At 40.1% G+C, this 13,780-nt stretch overlaps 1 protein-coding gene across 1 annotated transcript; it reads right to left on the bottom strand.

The window, feature by feature from the left end:
* Positions 1 to 10,966: 10,966 nt before the first annotated feature.
* Positions 10,967 to 13,204, bottom strand: LOC115662048 (uncharacterized). Its single transcript, XM_056302441.1, has 5 exons — positions 13,079 to 13,204; positions 12,794 to 12,913; positions 11,978 to 12,010; positions 11,743 to 11,886; positions 10,967 to 11,488 (listed from the first exon to the last, which is right to left on the bottom strand). Exons 1-5 carry the CDS (start codon positions 13,148 to 13,150, stop codon positions 11,216 to 11,218), a joined length of 642 nt encoding a protein of 213 aa, XP_056158416.1. The 5' UTR covers positions 13,151 to 13,204; the 3' UTR covers positions 10,967 to 11,215.
* Between the last annotated feature and the right edge of the window lie 576 nt (positions 13,205 to 13,780).

The following is a 13,780-nucleotide window of genomic DNA, read 5'->3' as shown; positions in this document are numbered from 1 at the left end:
CACTTGTGCATGCCAAAGCAATACGAGGCTTAAGCCACTGATCCGAAGCCTCTAATTTTCGTTAGTGATAGGTTTAGACACAAAACTCAAAGTCATTGGTTAGATTGAATTCACATAATGTGGGGACATAATTGATAGTTAAAAAACTTAATCCGCATATGATATCACATCACAATGCTACACGATAAAAAGAAGAAAATGGGCAGCTGGGTGTGCATCAAAGTATTTATTCCGTCGACAAAAGTCAACCGGACCATAAATTGAGCCATGTGTCTCGTAATAACGTAGATAGCTAGGGCTTATTTATGTAATTCAGGAGACCTAACTTTTTTTTCTTTTGACATATTTCGATGGCATAAAGACGGTAGCGAGCATCCTTAGATGAATATCATTCTAACAAAGCAGGTTGGATGTGAATGTACGATATACACTATATATGCTATCCGTATGGTTCAGATGCAGTAGATTTAAAAACACGAAGTAGTTATAGAAGAAAAATAAAAATCCAGAAATGACTTACTAAAAAAGATTAATTTGCATGAGGAGAAAGAGATTTTGGATCATGTCATGATTTTGGACGATGGGTGAGTCACGGATGATTTCTGGAGAGACTCTTCGTAGTCCTACATGTTGCGCAAGATTTTGGGAATTATTCGATGCCATGCACTCTGTAAAATGCATTATAACCATTATACTTGACGGGATCCACTGCAATGCTAAGGATACTAAGACTTTGTATATTAAATAGGGTTGTCGAGTGGTTGATTGCGTCATTAGACCCCAATTGACGACCAACAAGGATCTTGTCCCATTACTTAATAAATAGATTCACTAGACGGATTTAATATAGCTAGCACTTGCTTACAAGCTTTTAACTAATGACCATGTCTTGTCACAAGAGATACCACGGTAACTTGGCTATCGTCACTGTAAGATGTATATATTTGCGATTAGGTTTATTATGATTTACGTTAATTGTGATTAAACCCGATTGTCTTTTCACCCTATATATAAGGGAGCGTTGGTACTCTTCATTGATGAAGTGAATATACTACACTTCTCTCTCTTTTACTTGCAAATCTTGGCTTGGTATCAGAGCCATTGTTGCCTAAGGAGTGCCCATTGAGTCTACTCCACGGTGATCGTCATGATGCTATCCGCACCGGCCACATCGCTCACGATTCTCCACGAAGACCGAAGCCTTAAGTTGTTGTCCGGTACAATTTCGCTGCTCATTCTGAAAAACAAACACCACCATCAAACTCACTGTCCTCAGATGAGCCACATCGTAAAATTTTGTCACCAACGGACGCCGCTACGCGCGCCGCCATGTCTCTGACCAGAGGAGCCCACTGTTGTTAAGTGATGATTTGAACACCTTACATTGCTCATTTCGAAGATCAAACACCAACCCACGACTCATTGCCCTCCGCCAAGGCAGCTCCTGAAGTTTCACAGCCAACCACCATTGGACGTGCCATTACGTACCTCTAGAGACACGCGCCCAGCGGTCCTCTGCTTGCTGACGTCATCCGCCACGTCAGCTCCTACCGTTGACTTTCCATTGACTTATCGTTGACCTGCTGTTGACCATTGACCAAAACATGTGGGTTAAAATACTTGTTGGAAAATGAAGAGAGGTCTGCACAAATTAAAGAGTGATGTTCCAACTATGATACCATAGTTAATTGAACCCAGTTGCCGTCCCACCCTATATATAAGGGATGGCTTGTACTCTTTGGTGAAGTGAATATACTACATTTTCCACACTTCCACTACAAATCTCAACTATTACACATATAATGCTCTCCCTCTTATAGTAGTGTGTTGTCGGCCTCTCTTTCTATATGTGTGTGTGCGAGCTCGAATAAATGAACTGATTTGTGCATGATCAACAACATCAAAAGGAGGCCGCCTGATGTAGATGACGGCGATTCCACAAGCGATTCCCTTGACAATCACAACCACTAACTTGAGAGAGAGATTTGTGGGATTAAGGTAGGATATTTTTCTCAAATTTGGATCATGTCTAAAATTTGAACTTTCTTCTACTGAATTGTTGACGCGTCAAGGTTATTAAAATAGTTGCTAATTGGTTACAATAAGAGATTTACATTTTATATTTATCTTCATAAGCTAAAGGTTCTCAATCCTCAAATTCTTGAGATAGCTCCACCGACTGCAAAGTAATCCAATCCGGCCGGTTACAGTTGATATAGTGGACAGTGTAGGGGTGCTTTTCTATATGCGTCATTTAGGTTCTTAGATGCTTGGTAATGAAAAATTAGTAGTAAGTGTGAGAAGGAGAAGCGTTTGACGTATTCTAAAAGGATTGAGTTCAACTAGTTGGCAATGTTCTACGTCGGGTATTTGACCTATCGATATTGTCATTTAAATGCAATCGATTTTAGGAAATCTTACTATTTTTTTATATAAATAGAGAAAATTTCGACATATAAAAGAAAATGACTAGCCAGATGCATTGTAGCAAGCACACCAATTTACCTTATGTGTCGAATTCATATGTTCGGAAAATTGAAGTCTTTCGTCGATCAATGGCTATATTGTTAACACCGTTCGTTTAGCCAAACCGAAAATCAACACAGACACTCTTATATATTTGATTGAAGAGACTACATACACACATTACACATTTTATTTATATGCACTACGTAGTTCACTCATATCGCACCGCATCATAAAACGAGGCATTTCCTGCATCTTTAACTAATGCAACACAGACTGCATATGGCAATGCCAGGCCTTCTTGTTCTTTTAGTTCTGAGGCTTCTCTTCTGGCTCGGTCTCAGCAGCCTCCCCAGCATAAGTGCAACACCTGCAACTTCCACCGCCGTAGTATCCTCGTCTGCTGCCACAGCAACCGTAGGGGCAGCATTGTCCGTAACCTCCATGGCCGCCACCATGGCCACCTTGACCCGGGTATCCTCCGGACCCGCGGCCTGGGTATCCTCCATATCTGTCGTATTTGGCATCATTTACATCATTTGTCTCCGTAGTTGCGTGTTAAAATATGTCTCGAGTTTAAGCCCATCGTATGAAACCCGATCCGAACAAAGATTGCAGAAAAATATGAAAATTCTTTTTTCTTGAAGTGACGATCAATTTTCATATACGAATTAGAGTCTTTGTTCTCACGCCGGAAGTTGGACTTTGACTTGGTCAGCATGGGTCAGAATAAGAAGAAAGAAAATATTCCGATACTTTTCCTTCATGAAGTCGGCCAAAGAAAAGATGAAATAGGAAAGTCCAATCTTGGACTTTGTTGACCGAATCTCTCCTGAGATTTAGTTTCTTTGTCCAATAGGTGCGGCCAATTGCATGAGAGAAAGAAAAAAAAGTAAATCAGATGCTACTGGAGTCGGTCACAAAAGAGGCGGTGGACATACGAGTTATATATATTGTGGGTTGCTCCGTGAGGTTAAAAAAGGAAGAAGACTTGAAGCGCCGAAATAGAGTGCTTGGCAGTGAGTTTCGTGGGTCTTTCTTTGGCAAATTATATTCAAGAATTCAAGTGTTTGTAGCGATTATATCTTGTATTAAGATTTCTGTACAATTTCTTCGTGAGATTGAGAGATTATTTCGTGAGGAATTATGGAGCTAAACACTGTTTGATTTATTGGTGTAATTGGAGCTTGGAAAACACTTAGAGTGTTTGAGTAACTCAGGTGTGGTTGTAATCTCCGTAGTATCGCTTGATCTATAGTGAAATTCCGTGCTGCTCTCCCCGTGGACGTAGGTCATTATGATCGAATCACGTAAATCTGGTGTCCAATTTATATATTCTTGTTCTGTCAAATTTATTGTTCGATCGCTTGGCTTCCGCAACGTTGTGGATGTCACTGCAAATAGATAATGGAAGTTTGATTAGTCTAAAGATTGACGTACTAATAAAGCTTAAATTATACATTTCTAGATGCTTATGGTTAGGATTTGCAATGATGGAAAAGATACAACCGAGTACCATCGATTGCACAACATCGATTGAAATCATATAGTTACAATCATTAATAGCCAGATTTTAACTAAGTTGTTTTCGATGACTTATATATTGCCTTGTCGAAAATGACGACTTGTAGTAAATCTTGTCATTTTATAAGGTTAAACCAAAGCATGAAACCCAAAGCAATTAGCGAGACAAAGATCATAAGCTCGAGGGACATAGGTAACGACACATCGAAGGGTGAGAACGGGGAGGTCTAGATGGTCTCACCTTTCATTGAACCAGATATGTATACAACATCACTTGTGAATACTAAAGCAATACGAGGCTTAAGTCATTGCTTGGAGGCCTCTAATTTTCGTTAGTGATAAGCTTAGACGCAAAACTAGAAGTTATTAGTGAGATTAAATTCACATATTGAAGGGATCCGAATTGATAATGAAAAAACTTGATCAACAGTGATATCACGACAGAATCCTGCACGGTAAAATAATCGGCAACTGGGTGCACATCAAAGCATTTACTTTGTCGGCATAAATCAACGGGACCATAAATTGAGCCATGTGTCTTGTAATCGGGTCAATTGCTAGGGTTTATTTATGGAATTCAAGAAACCTACCATTTTATTTTATCTTTTGGAAATATTCTGAGGCCATAAAGACGGTTCGTAGCTAGTATTCAAGAATATAATTCTAAGAAAAGCAAATTGGATGTGAATGTAGGATATATACTGGATACATTATCGGGAAAATTATCAAAAAAATCCTAAACCTTTTGCAATTGTGCCAATTCAGTCCATCCGGCCACTTTTGGCCGGCCGGCGCTGACGTGGATGCCGGCCGACTGACGTGGTAATTTTTAATATTTTTCAATTTTTTTATTTTTTCTCTTTATTTTTTTTTCGCCTATCTTCTTCCCCGGTCGCCCGTCCGGCGACCGGCGAGAGGCTGAGGCTGGTGAGGTCCACCTCGCCGACCATGGGCGAGGTCGACCTCACCTAGCGACGGCGAGGCCTCGCCAGATCTGGGCAAGGCCTCGCTGTCACTGGGCGAGCTCGACCTCGCTGTCGCTGGGCAAGCTCGACCTCGCCCGGCCATGGCGAGGCTCGACCTTGCCCGGCAATGACAAGGCCTCGCCCGATCATGGCGAGGTCGGCCTCGCTCGGCGATGGAGAGGTCGCCCAGATCTGGCGAGACCTCGCCGTCGCCATGGCCAGGTGAGGTCGAGCTCGCCAGGCCATGGCAACGGCGAGGTCTCGCCAGATCTGGGCGGCCTCGCTGTCGCCGGGCGAGGTCGACCTCGCCAGGCGACGACGAGGTCTCGCCAGATCTGGGCGGCCTCGCTGTCTCTGGGTGAGGCCTCACCCAGATCTAGCGAGGTCGACCTCGCCATGGCTGGTTGAGGTTGAGCTCGCCGTCGCTTGGCGAGGTCGACTTCACCCTGGCCATGGCGAGGTCGACCTCGCCCGGCGACGGCGAGGCTGGCCCTCGCCAGTGCCGGCGAGGGCTAGCCCCTCGCCCATGGCCGGCGAGGTGGATCTGCGACCTCGTCGGCCTCAGCCTGTCGCCTGTCGCCGTGGAAGCAGATAGGCGAAAAATAAAAAAAGAAAGAGAAAAAATAAAATAAAATTCGAAAAATAAAAAAAAATTATTAAAAATTGCCACGTCAGCCGCCCGGCGTCCATGTCAGCGCTAGCCGGCCAAAGTGGCCGGATGGACTGAATTGGCACAATTGCAAAAGGTTTGGGACTGAATTGGCAAAAAAAAAGGTTTAGGACTGAATTGGCACAATTGCAAAAGGTTTAGGACTTTTTTGGTAATTTTCCCTACATTATCTGTATTGTTCAAATGTAGAAGATTTACAGACACAAGGAGTTATTGAAGGAAAGGAAAAAAAAATCCAAAAAAATTGTAATATATATTAAAAAAAAGAAGTAGATTTTACATGAAGAAAGAGAGATGATGTCACGCCCCGAACCCCACGAACGCGCAACATCCCTCCGAGGTTGTTCGAACATGCGACATCCCAGGACTTGTTGCCGACCCAAAACCAAATACTAACGAATAGCATAAGCGGAAGCACACATGAACTCTCCATACAACATACAATCAAACGAGATAGTAAAGAGACATTGGAAACACATCAACAAACCAAACTTTTATAGACATAAGGTTAATTACAACATATACAATTCAAATGCCTTACTAAAGGCCACTAAGCAACAACCACGCATAGCAAAAAGGATCGGCGGTTGGCTAGCTCAACTTCTCTATAAAAAGGGACACTCAAAAGACGGAGTAACTCGACCTATCCTTGATCCCCGTAGTATACTGACGGCATCTCCGGATCAGTCATGGTTGCGAGCCTGAAATGGTTATATTGCAACAATGAGATGAAATCTCAATAAGCAATTACCTAAGCCTCGTTTAGGCTAACGGGTACATTCGGGCAACCTAAACATGCAACTCTAACAATCAACATGCCATGGATAATCACAGGCGACCTTACCTCGCCTTGGCACATACATAACCTTACACGTTAAAATCTCGCCATATCACGACCAATTGGTCGACAAGCATGCACAACCCAATTCGTGGCATAAACATGCATAACATGGTTAATAATCTAGACATGCTCAATAAAAGCTCAATTATGGCATTCCCTAATGCAAGTCACACGTTTATAAATGTCCAGACTTTTAACGACTTCTTGGGCCACCGAACTCCCGCCGGTCTTCTAGCGTAACCAGGCATCATCCCGCTACATCGACGACGGCAACATTGGGGATCGAACACCCCCCGGCAAGCCTGGTACCCGACGGCATTCCACTTATGAGCATCGATCCGGCTTCCACCGCAATTGGTAACGTCAAGAACTCCCGCCTAGACGGCATCCAAGCTTCCACCGGGCATCGTCTAGAACTCCCGCCTAGACGGAACGTGTCGTGATCATGCACACATTCAACAAACATTACCGATTCTTATCTTTGAAATTAGCCAAATGCCGACTAAGTCCGTATTCACTCAACAAAATGCCACGCCTTCCTTTTTCAACAAAAATCACCGAAAAGCTCCCGAGAGAGAGAAAAACTGAGAATGCACATAATCGGGGCCAAACTGGGCAAAACTGGGCACTTGAGCAGCAACCGAAATCCTTACGAAATATATAGTAAATCAACTCCAAAAATCCTCGGCCCGGTTTTCCCTTTTTTTAATTAATTTTTAAAAAATAATAAAAAAAGAAAAATTTATTCTAACAAGTCCAATTAATGCAAAATGCACCTAATTTCTATATGCCATGCAATTAAATAAAAATATTTTTGTTTTAGGGATTAAAATTTTAACTCCTAATTTTTGTGTAATAATTTTTAATTGGGTAATTAAAATTTAGGTGTCAACAATCATTGGAAAACAAATTGGCTAATTTTTCTTATTTAGTTAATAATATGAAGTATTTTCTTTCACATCGTGGTAGGATTTTGAGTTTAGGCTAGTCATGCACCAACGGTCTTGTCATGTCGGGAATTACGTCACTTTGTATGAGTAGTATCTGAAAATTTATCGTCGGAACTTGATACATTTGAATTTAGTGAAACTGAGTTCTTTTGATCAGCTAAGTTTCACACGAGGTCCGAGTGGTTTGCGGACTCAAAGTGCCCATCATTTCTCTACTTTGCGCATGTTTTATAAAGTGTTTAGGTGAATTGATGGGCTTAGACCACAGGTCATCAAGCCCAATTAATCTCAAACACAACTTGACTAGAATATTATGCATTTGCAAAGTTGAGAACCCCTTTATTTTATTTTTATAATAAGAATATTTCAAGGATTTGTCACAGCTGTAATCTTGTTAAGCGGACTTCAACTCCCTCAAACTCGCCAAATAATTACGCCTTAGCTTACTTTCGTCGCCGAAACAATGGGCCTTAAAAATTCTGAAAAACACGAAGTAACTTTAAATTCAAACAAACAAAAAAATAAAAAACAAATGCCACTGCAAGAAACCCTAGCAGAAGTTTTCTCTTGAAAATCATATAAATGACAGATTGATTCATCATGGCCTTGTTTTATCATCGGTTCCAAAGGGCATAGAAAGCGACCTTTGGATAACTCTTGAGAATGGTCGAAAAGAAAGTGTGTGGCATTGCATGTGGCGAATCAACAAGATTGCTGTTCGTATATATTATAGTTCCGACACCAGCCAAGATTGTCCAATGAGGCTCTATGCTGACTACGACTGTGTGATCGGATCGGATCTTAGTTTACTTTATGAGGAGAGAGATTATTATATCTTTACTTATTTTTATAAGTTTTGCCCTTGAAAGACAGAAATGATGCCATTGAGCCGTTTAGCTTGAATCAGGAGTTGTTATGACTGGGAAAAGTTGGTCTATCAGGGCAAATATCAAGCCTTCGGAAGAAGAGTTTTCTAATTATCTAAAGAAGAGGTTGAAAATCTTGTGGTGTTACTACATTGTTTTTACTCTCTATTTGTTCATGCTCTATTCAGAAGCTTTTAAATCCATGAGATGCATTACAAGTGCAAAGGACGGACTTTCATCTTTTTTACCAAAATCAAGGATATTATTAACGAGATGAAAATTAAAGGGTACTTTCTTCGTATATATTTGACAATCAGAGGTTATTGTTTACCAACTTTGTCCCTTCATGAATTATCCTTAATAAAATTCTCTTCTTTGCTTAGTGTAGAAAGTAACGGGGTAAATTAAAAGATTCTTTTTCACCCCACACATGCGCACATAGGGTTGACGTTGTTGGTTGGGTGCATCATGGGATCTCCAACTTTAAAACTAGAAAATATATTTTCAAATCGCACCAATTGGATGCAAACTATTCTATGTCAAAGTCACTTATAGAAGCTGTTTCGCCGAAAGCTGTCAACGATGTACCTTTCGAAGTATGGTTCGATGGGTGAATTGACAAAAGTTGTAAAAAGGTCTTTTATTGATTCTTGGACAAAAAATGTAAATGATGAAAAAAATGAAAAGTACCAAGATTGGAGATCATCATATCTTGCCATGTGAGGGGAAACTATCCAATTAGTTCTAAACCTTTTGTATAAAGTCTTAAACTTTTCAATTTTGCTAATTGAGTTCCAAACCTTTATGTGATATTTTAATATGGTCATTCCAGCCAAATTTTGCTAAAAATTGCTTGTGTGACCGTGCGCCACTTGGCAATGAAGACTAAGCTGTCACGATTGGAAGGACTACATTAGAACGCCGCCACAAATGTTTATGACTAGTATGACAAAATTGAAAAGTTCATAACTGAATTAATATCGGTGAGATATATTGAGGATTGATTGAGTAATTTTCCCAGCCACATAAAGATACTGGAAAGGTAAAGTGCACAGGAAGATAAAATTAAATGTGGGTATTTACAAAGAGTACAACAAAGAGTACAAAGAAATCAAACACACTCTATGATGACTCCTACAACTCAACAACCCCTATTTACAAACGATTACTTGAAAACCACCGACTCCACCGCTCGACGGTTATGCCTCTTCTATTTCTTCACAGTTACCATTACCAGTTACTTTTTGGATCTTCGGCTCCACTATTTAACGGTTGCATCGAATTTACCTTTTAACGAATACCTCTCTAATGGTCTTTCCTCAATTGATTCGACATTTTCTTCCGAAACGATGGTTATTTTCACCTGGACCTTCTGCCGGCTAAAACTAGTTTTATTGTCGACTAACTGAATTTAATTACTTACTAAGAGCTTTCAAAACTTAGCCAACTTTTTTCTCTGTCACGTCTTGCTCGGTCTCTTGTCGGTCGTATATATTCCGGTTGACATCCAGAGAAACACAAGCAATTTCTGTTTCATTCCGAGAAGGAGATATTTGTGGACTACTCAGTTAAGGGACCTTGGTTTCAACGCCTCGAATTGATTGTACAAGATGGAAGAACCTAACCCCCGTCACAAGAACGGGACTGTGTAATCACCAATTGCATGAATTAACACATGTCAAGCGATCGGCTGTAAGTTGACGGATGGAAAGATTTAAGTCTACTTTCGATAACTTTCATGATTGAGGCATGTCCCTACTTGCGGACTTTTGTGTTAGAAGTGGGTCTTCGGACCTCATTAAATCTTCATCTATTTAGACATTCAACAGAGGTGGAAGGATAGGAAAGAATAAGCCAAGTCACTGTCGAATCCTATTTGTGTGTGCTCATATGGGCGAGTTGTTGTGATAGCATGTGCTTAATATCTACTCAATGTGACAATCCTATGTTTGCAAAAAAGAGACACCACTAGCTCAGAAGAATCTGAAAGTCTGTAGGAAACGCTAAAACTGGACCAAACCGCCCTATTAGTCCGGGCACTCGTCATCATATTCCCATGCCATTTAGTGTTCAAAATTAGTCAATGTTTCCAGAATAACTAGATCAACCTATCTTTTGACTTTGATGTTGCGGTTGTAAATAATATTGGGTATCATATGAGCAAGATTGGATACTTAAACCTTTGATTTATCCTTTAACTTGTAAGCTACATAAAATTATTTACATGCTATGTTGCAAGTACTGTATCATTCCAGATCCAAAGAAGTATTACATTGCTATTGTATTTGATGTCCAAAGTGATCCATCTATACGCTATACGTGTGCTTAATGTCCATTTCTATGTGCTAAGGTTGAAAATTTGTAGTAATTTGGCATAGTATGCAGCAGGAACTCACCTGCACGATGTACTTTGTGCAGACATGGTAGTAACTTACACCCACGCATTTGTTTTTTTATGCGACCCGCTATAGCCGGTAACAATGTCCAAGGGAATTCCCACGTCGATCCAGGCAGAGAGTGGTAGCATAATCAGGCGAATGTTTGTACTCAAGTGAAGTGCACTATCATTTAGGCACACGACAACATTTGCTATTGACTAGATTAACTAGCCCATAACTAGATAAATACGTTCTCTCCCTATTACCACTTTAATCACCAACAAAAAGGGGGAACACAAGAGAAAGTTAAACCAAAAACCAGCAACATCCATTATCCATGGCCTCGCCGCTTCCCATATTGGGTAAAAATGCAAAAGAGTCAATTACATTACTTAAAAATCCGAATTAAAAAATCTGGAACAACAAATTATTAATAAGCAAACTTATATCTGCAGTCAGAAAAATAAGTTTAAACGGGAGAAGAGGATTAGGATGCAGAATAATAGCCAACCATAACAGTACTATAGATGCCAAGTGAATGAGGCTCTGGTTTCGTTAATTAATCACCAGCTCAATTCTTGGAGGTAACTTTCCCTTGAGTTGTTGCAGAGCACTTTTTATCACGTCCTTAAGATATTGTTCAACGCAGGGATTCACCACTAACTTCTCAAGAGCAGGCGCATTCTCGACAAGGTAATACACTAGTTCTAGATCACAAAGTTGACCATGATAATTGTTAAATTCAACCTCCTTTAGGTACCAATGGGGAGATCCAACAACTCTTTCTAGTTCTCTCTGCGTGCATAGCATCTCCCATGGGTATGTCATCTGTGGCAAAAGAAGAATGCCATATATTATTGATCGCCACAAGATATTGATACATTGGAGAATGCCAGTGAAAGAAAGAACTTGTAAAATAAAGTAAGTCTATGTGGATTGTCTCGTCGAGCAATTACTACACAAATGATGTCCTAACAACTCACCAATAGGATTCAACAGTGGCTTGGTTTATCATATTCCATCCTACTACATGACTCTAATGCCTAAATAGATGAAGCCTTGAATGAGACTCGAAAACCCACCTCAAACACAAAACTCTGCAAGCAGGGACATGCCTCGATCACGAGAGTCAATGGAAGTAGACTTGCACCTCTTGCTCCGTCGAATTTCAGTTCCAATAGCTTGACACTTGTTAATTTAGGCAGCTGATGAATAAGCAAGTTTTCCTGCATATTAGACAGAGAGAAAATCAAAGGCAACACGGATTGTAAAATTAAATAACTTATGAAACTTTATGAAAATAGTCAGTACTCTTACCTTGGGTGAATCAAAAGATTGAAGTTTGAGAATCTGCAGACAAGAAAGACTTGAAAGTTGAGACAAGATCTCATGCACAAGCAGCGGATGAAATCCTATAATAGACACCTCGGACAGCTGGGGGAGCTTGTCCAAATACAATGGAATTAGAAGTCCCAAGAAAGTGAAAAACACAAGGTTTGTGTCATAAATCTCAACCCCTTCAAGATTGTCACAACCTGCGATGCGCAAGTACTTCAGCTTCAGTGATTGGCCAGAAACTTTAAGCCTATTCAAAGTAGGAGCATCCTCCAAAACCAATCGCTCTAGAACTGGACAATTGGCAAGCAATTGCTCAATGAGTTCTCTCTCCACATTGACTCGAATTAAGGTGAGCTCTTCGAGATACCTAAAGCCAACATGCCAAGAACTAGAAGGGCCCAAACTAGAAGGGCCCAAGCCATAATTACTTAGACCTGAAGCTCGTTGTGAACGCCCTACATTAGCATCCATAAGTGTCTCACGCTCTAACATATATGGCAAGCGACTGGGGTCACAATCTGGTGACATATCCTTCAGACACGCGGGCTCGAAATCTAGTTGGAGAATTTTAACTCGTTTTGCCAATGCAAAACCAATCCACCGATCGATGTGAGACTTATATGAGATATTCAGGTCAAAGCATAATGCAAATCTACGTAAATGGTATCCTCCACTTTGAAGATGCAAGACACTGTTCACCCATTCCACATATCTCGCCCTCTCCTTTTCCGCCAACTCGGGGTTATCTTCCATCTTAACCAATAAGTCAGACCAGTCGAAATCAAGGTTGGTGACCTGATAAGTAGACAAATGCCTCCATCTTCTGGAAAGAAGACAAGTCGCTTGTGCTTCTTTAGATCTCAAAAGAGATAATATAAAGCCTATAACATCATGGGGCAAATAGCTGATCCGATCCTTTGAATTGAGTTTCACCAAAGAAAAACAAACAAGGTTAGAAAAAACTCAATGACAATCTGAGACGTTTATGTGTATCGTGGGCTTAGCGAAGAGAGAGAGAGAGAGAGTGGGATCTTCTTTTCCAAGCACAAAAACGAAACTTTATGCAGCAAAATTCGTTACCTTCTCGGCAGATTCGTCTTCAGATTCAAAGGGAAGCCTTTTTGGAGATGGAGAATCCATAGACGCAGGCATTATTCACCTTCATTTCGGTTAAAGCCCGTTTTTATATCTCCTTTTTTTTTTCTTGTTCCTTCTCAGATTTTAGGGAATATTCCGAGAAACCCCTCCCATTCGATATCTTTTCAAATCAGCGATATCTTTTTTAACCATCTATAACGATTAACATTGTGGAAATTATATTACACAAAAAGAAAATTGTGAGAAAATATTATCGCTAATGTCATCTCTAGATTAGCTTTTATTTTTTCACTTTTGACTTTTTTTTATGAGATTCTTGAAAATTTCACGTTGAGACTGACAAAAAAACCATTGAGATGTAGATTAACATACTCTATTTACATATATTCTCAAACTTAGTATAGCATTTTAAATAATGACAAAAAAGCACACTTTTTACTTTTGATTGATCCCAAACAAACAAGGATTATAACTTTAGAATTCTTCACGACGGATTTTAAAAAGGATTAATTTCCTAAGTAACCTCCAATTTAGGTTCAATCTTAATTCTATCTCAATTGTCCAAATAAAAATCACCAATTTTTTAAAGGATTAATTTCCTCAGCTTTTGGAGCAGTTTATTATCACTTATAATCCCTGCTACTGATTATTATTATTATTTTTTATAGACACCACTTCTAAGTA

Source organism: Syzygium oleosum, unplaced genomic scaffold (assembly GCF_021117445.2).
Source record: "Syzygium oleosum isolate NSW1041296 unplaced genomic scaffold, Sole_v2.1 Sole_v2.23, whole genome shotgun sequence".
Classification (NCBI taxonomy): Eukaryota; Viridiplantae; Streptophyta; class Magnoliopsida; order Myrtales; family Myrtaceae; genus Syzygium; species Syzygium oleosum.
This window is presented reverse-complemented; position numbering and strand designations above follow the sequence as displayed.

Excerpts from the sequence above, each read along its gene's own strand:
- LOC115662048 (XM_056302441.1), bottom strand. The coding sequence starts at position 13,150 with ATGCCTGCGTCTATGGATTCTCCATCTCCAAAAAGGCTTCCCTTTGAA. Across the intron at positions 12,914-13,078 it reads AAGACGAATCTGCCGAGAAG|GATCGGATCAGCTATTTGCC; the intron begins GTAACGAATTTT and ends CTCAATTCAAAG. Across the intron at positions 11,887-11,977 it reads AATCTTTTGATTCACCCAAG|GAAAACTTGCTTATTCATCA; the intron begins GTAAGAGTACTG and ends TCTAATATGCAG.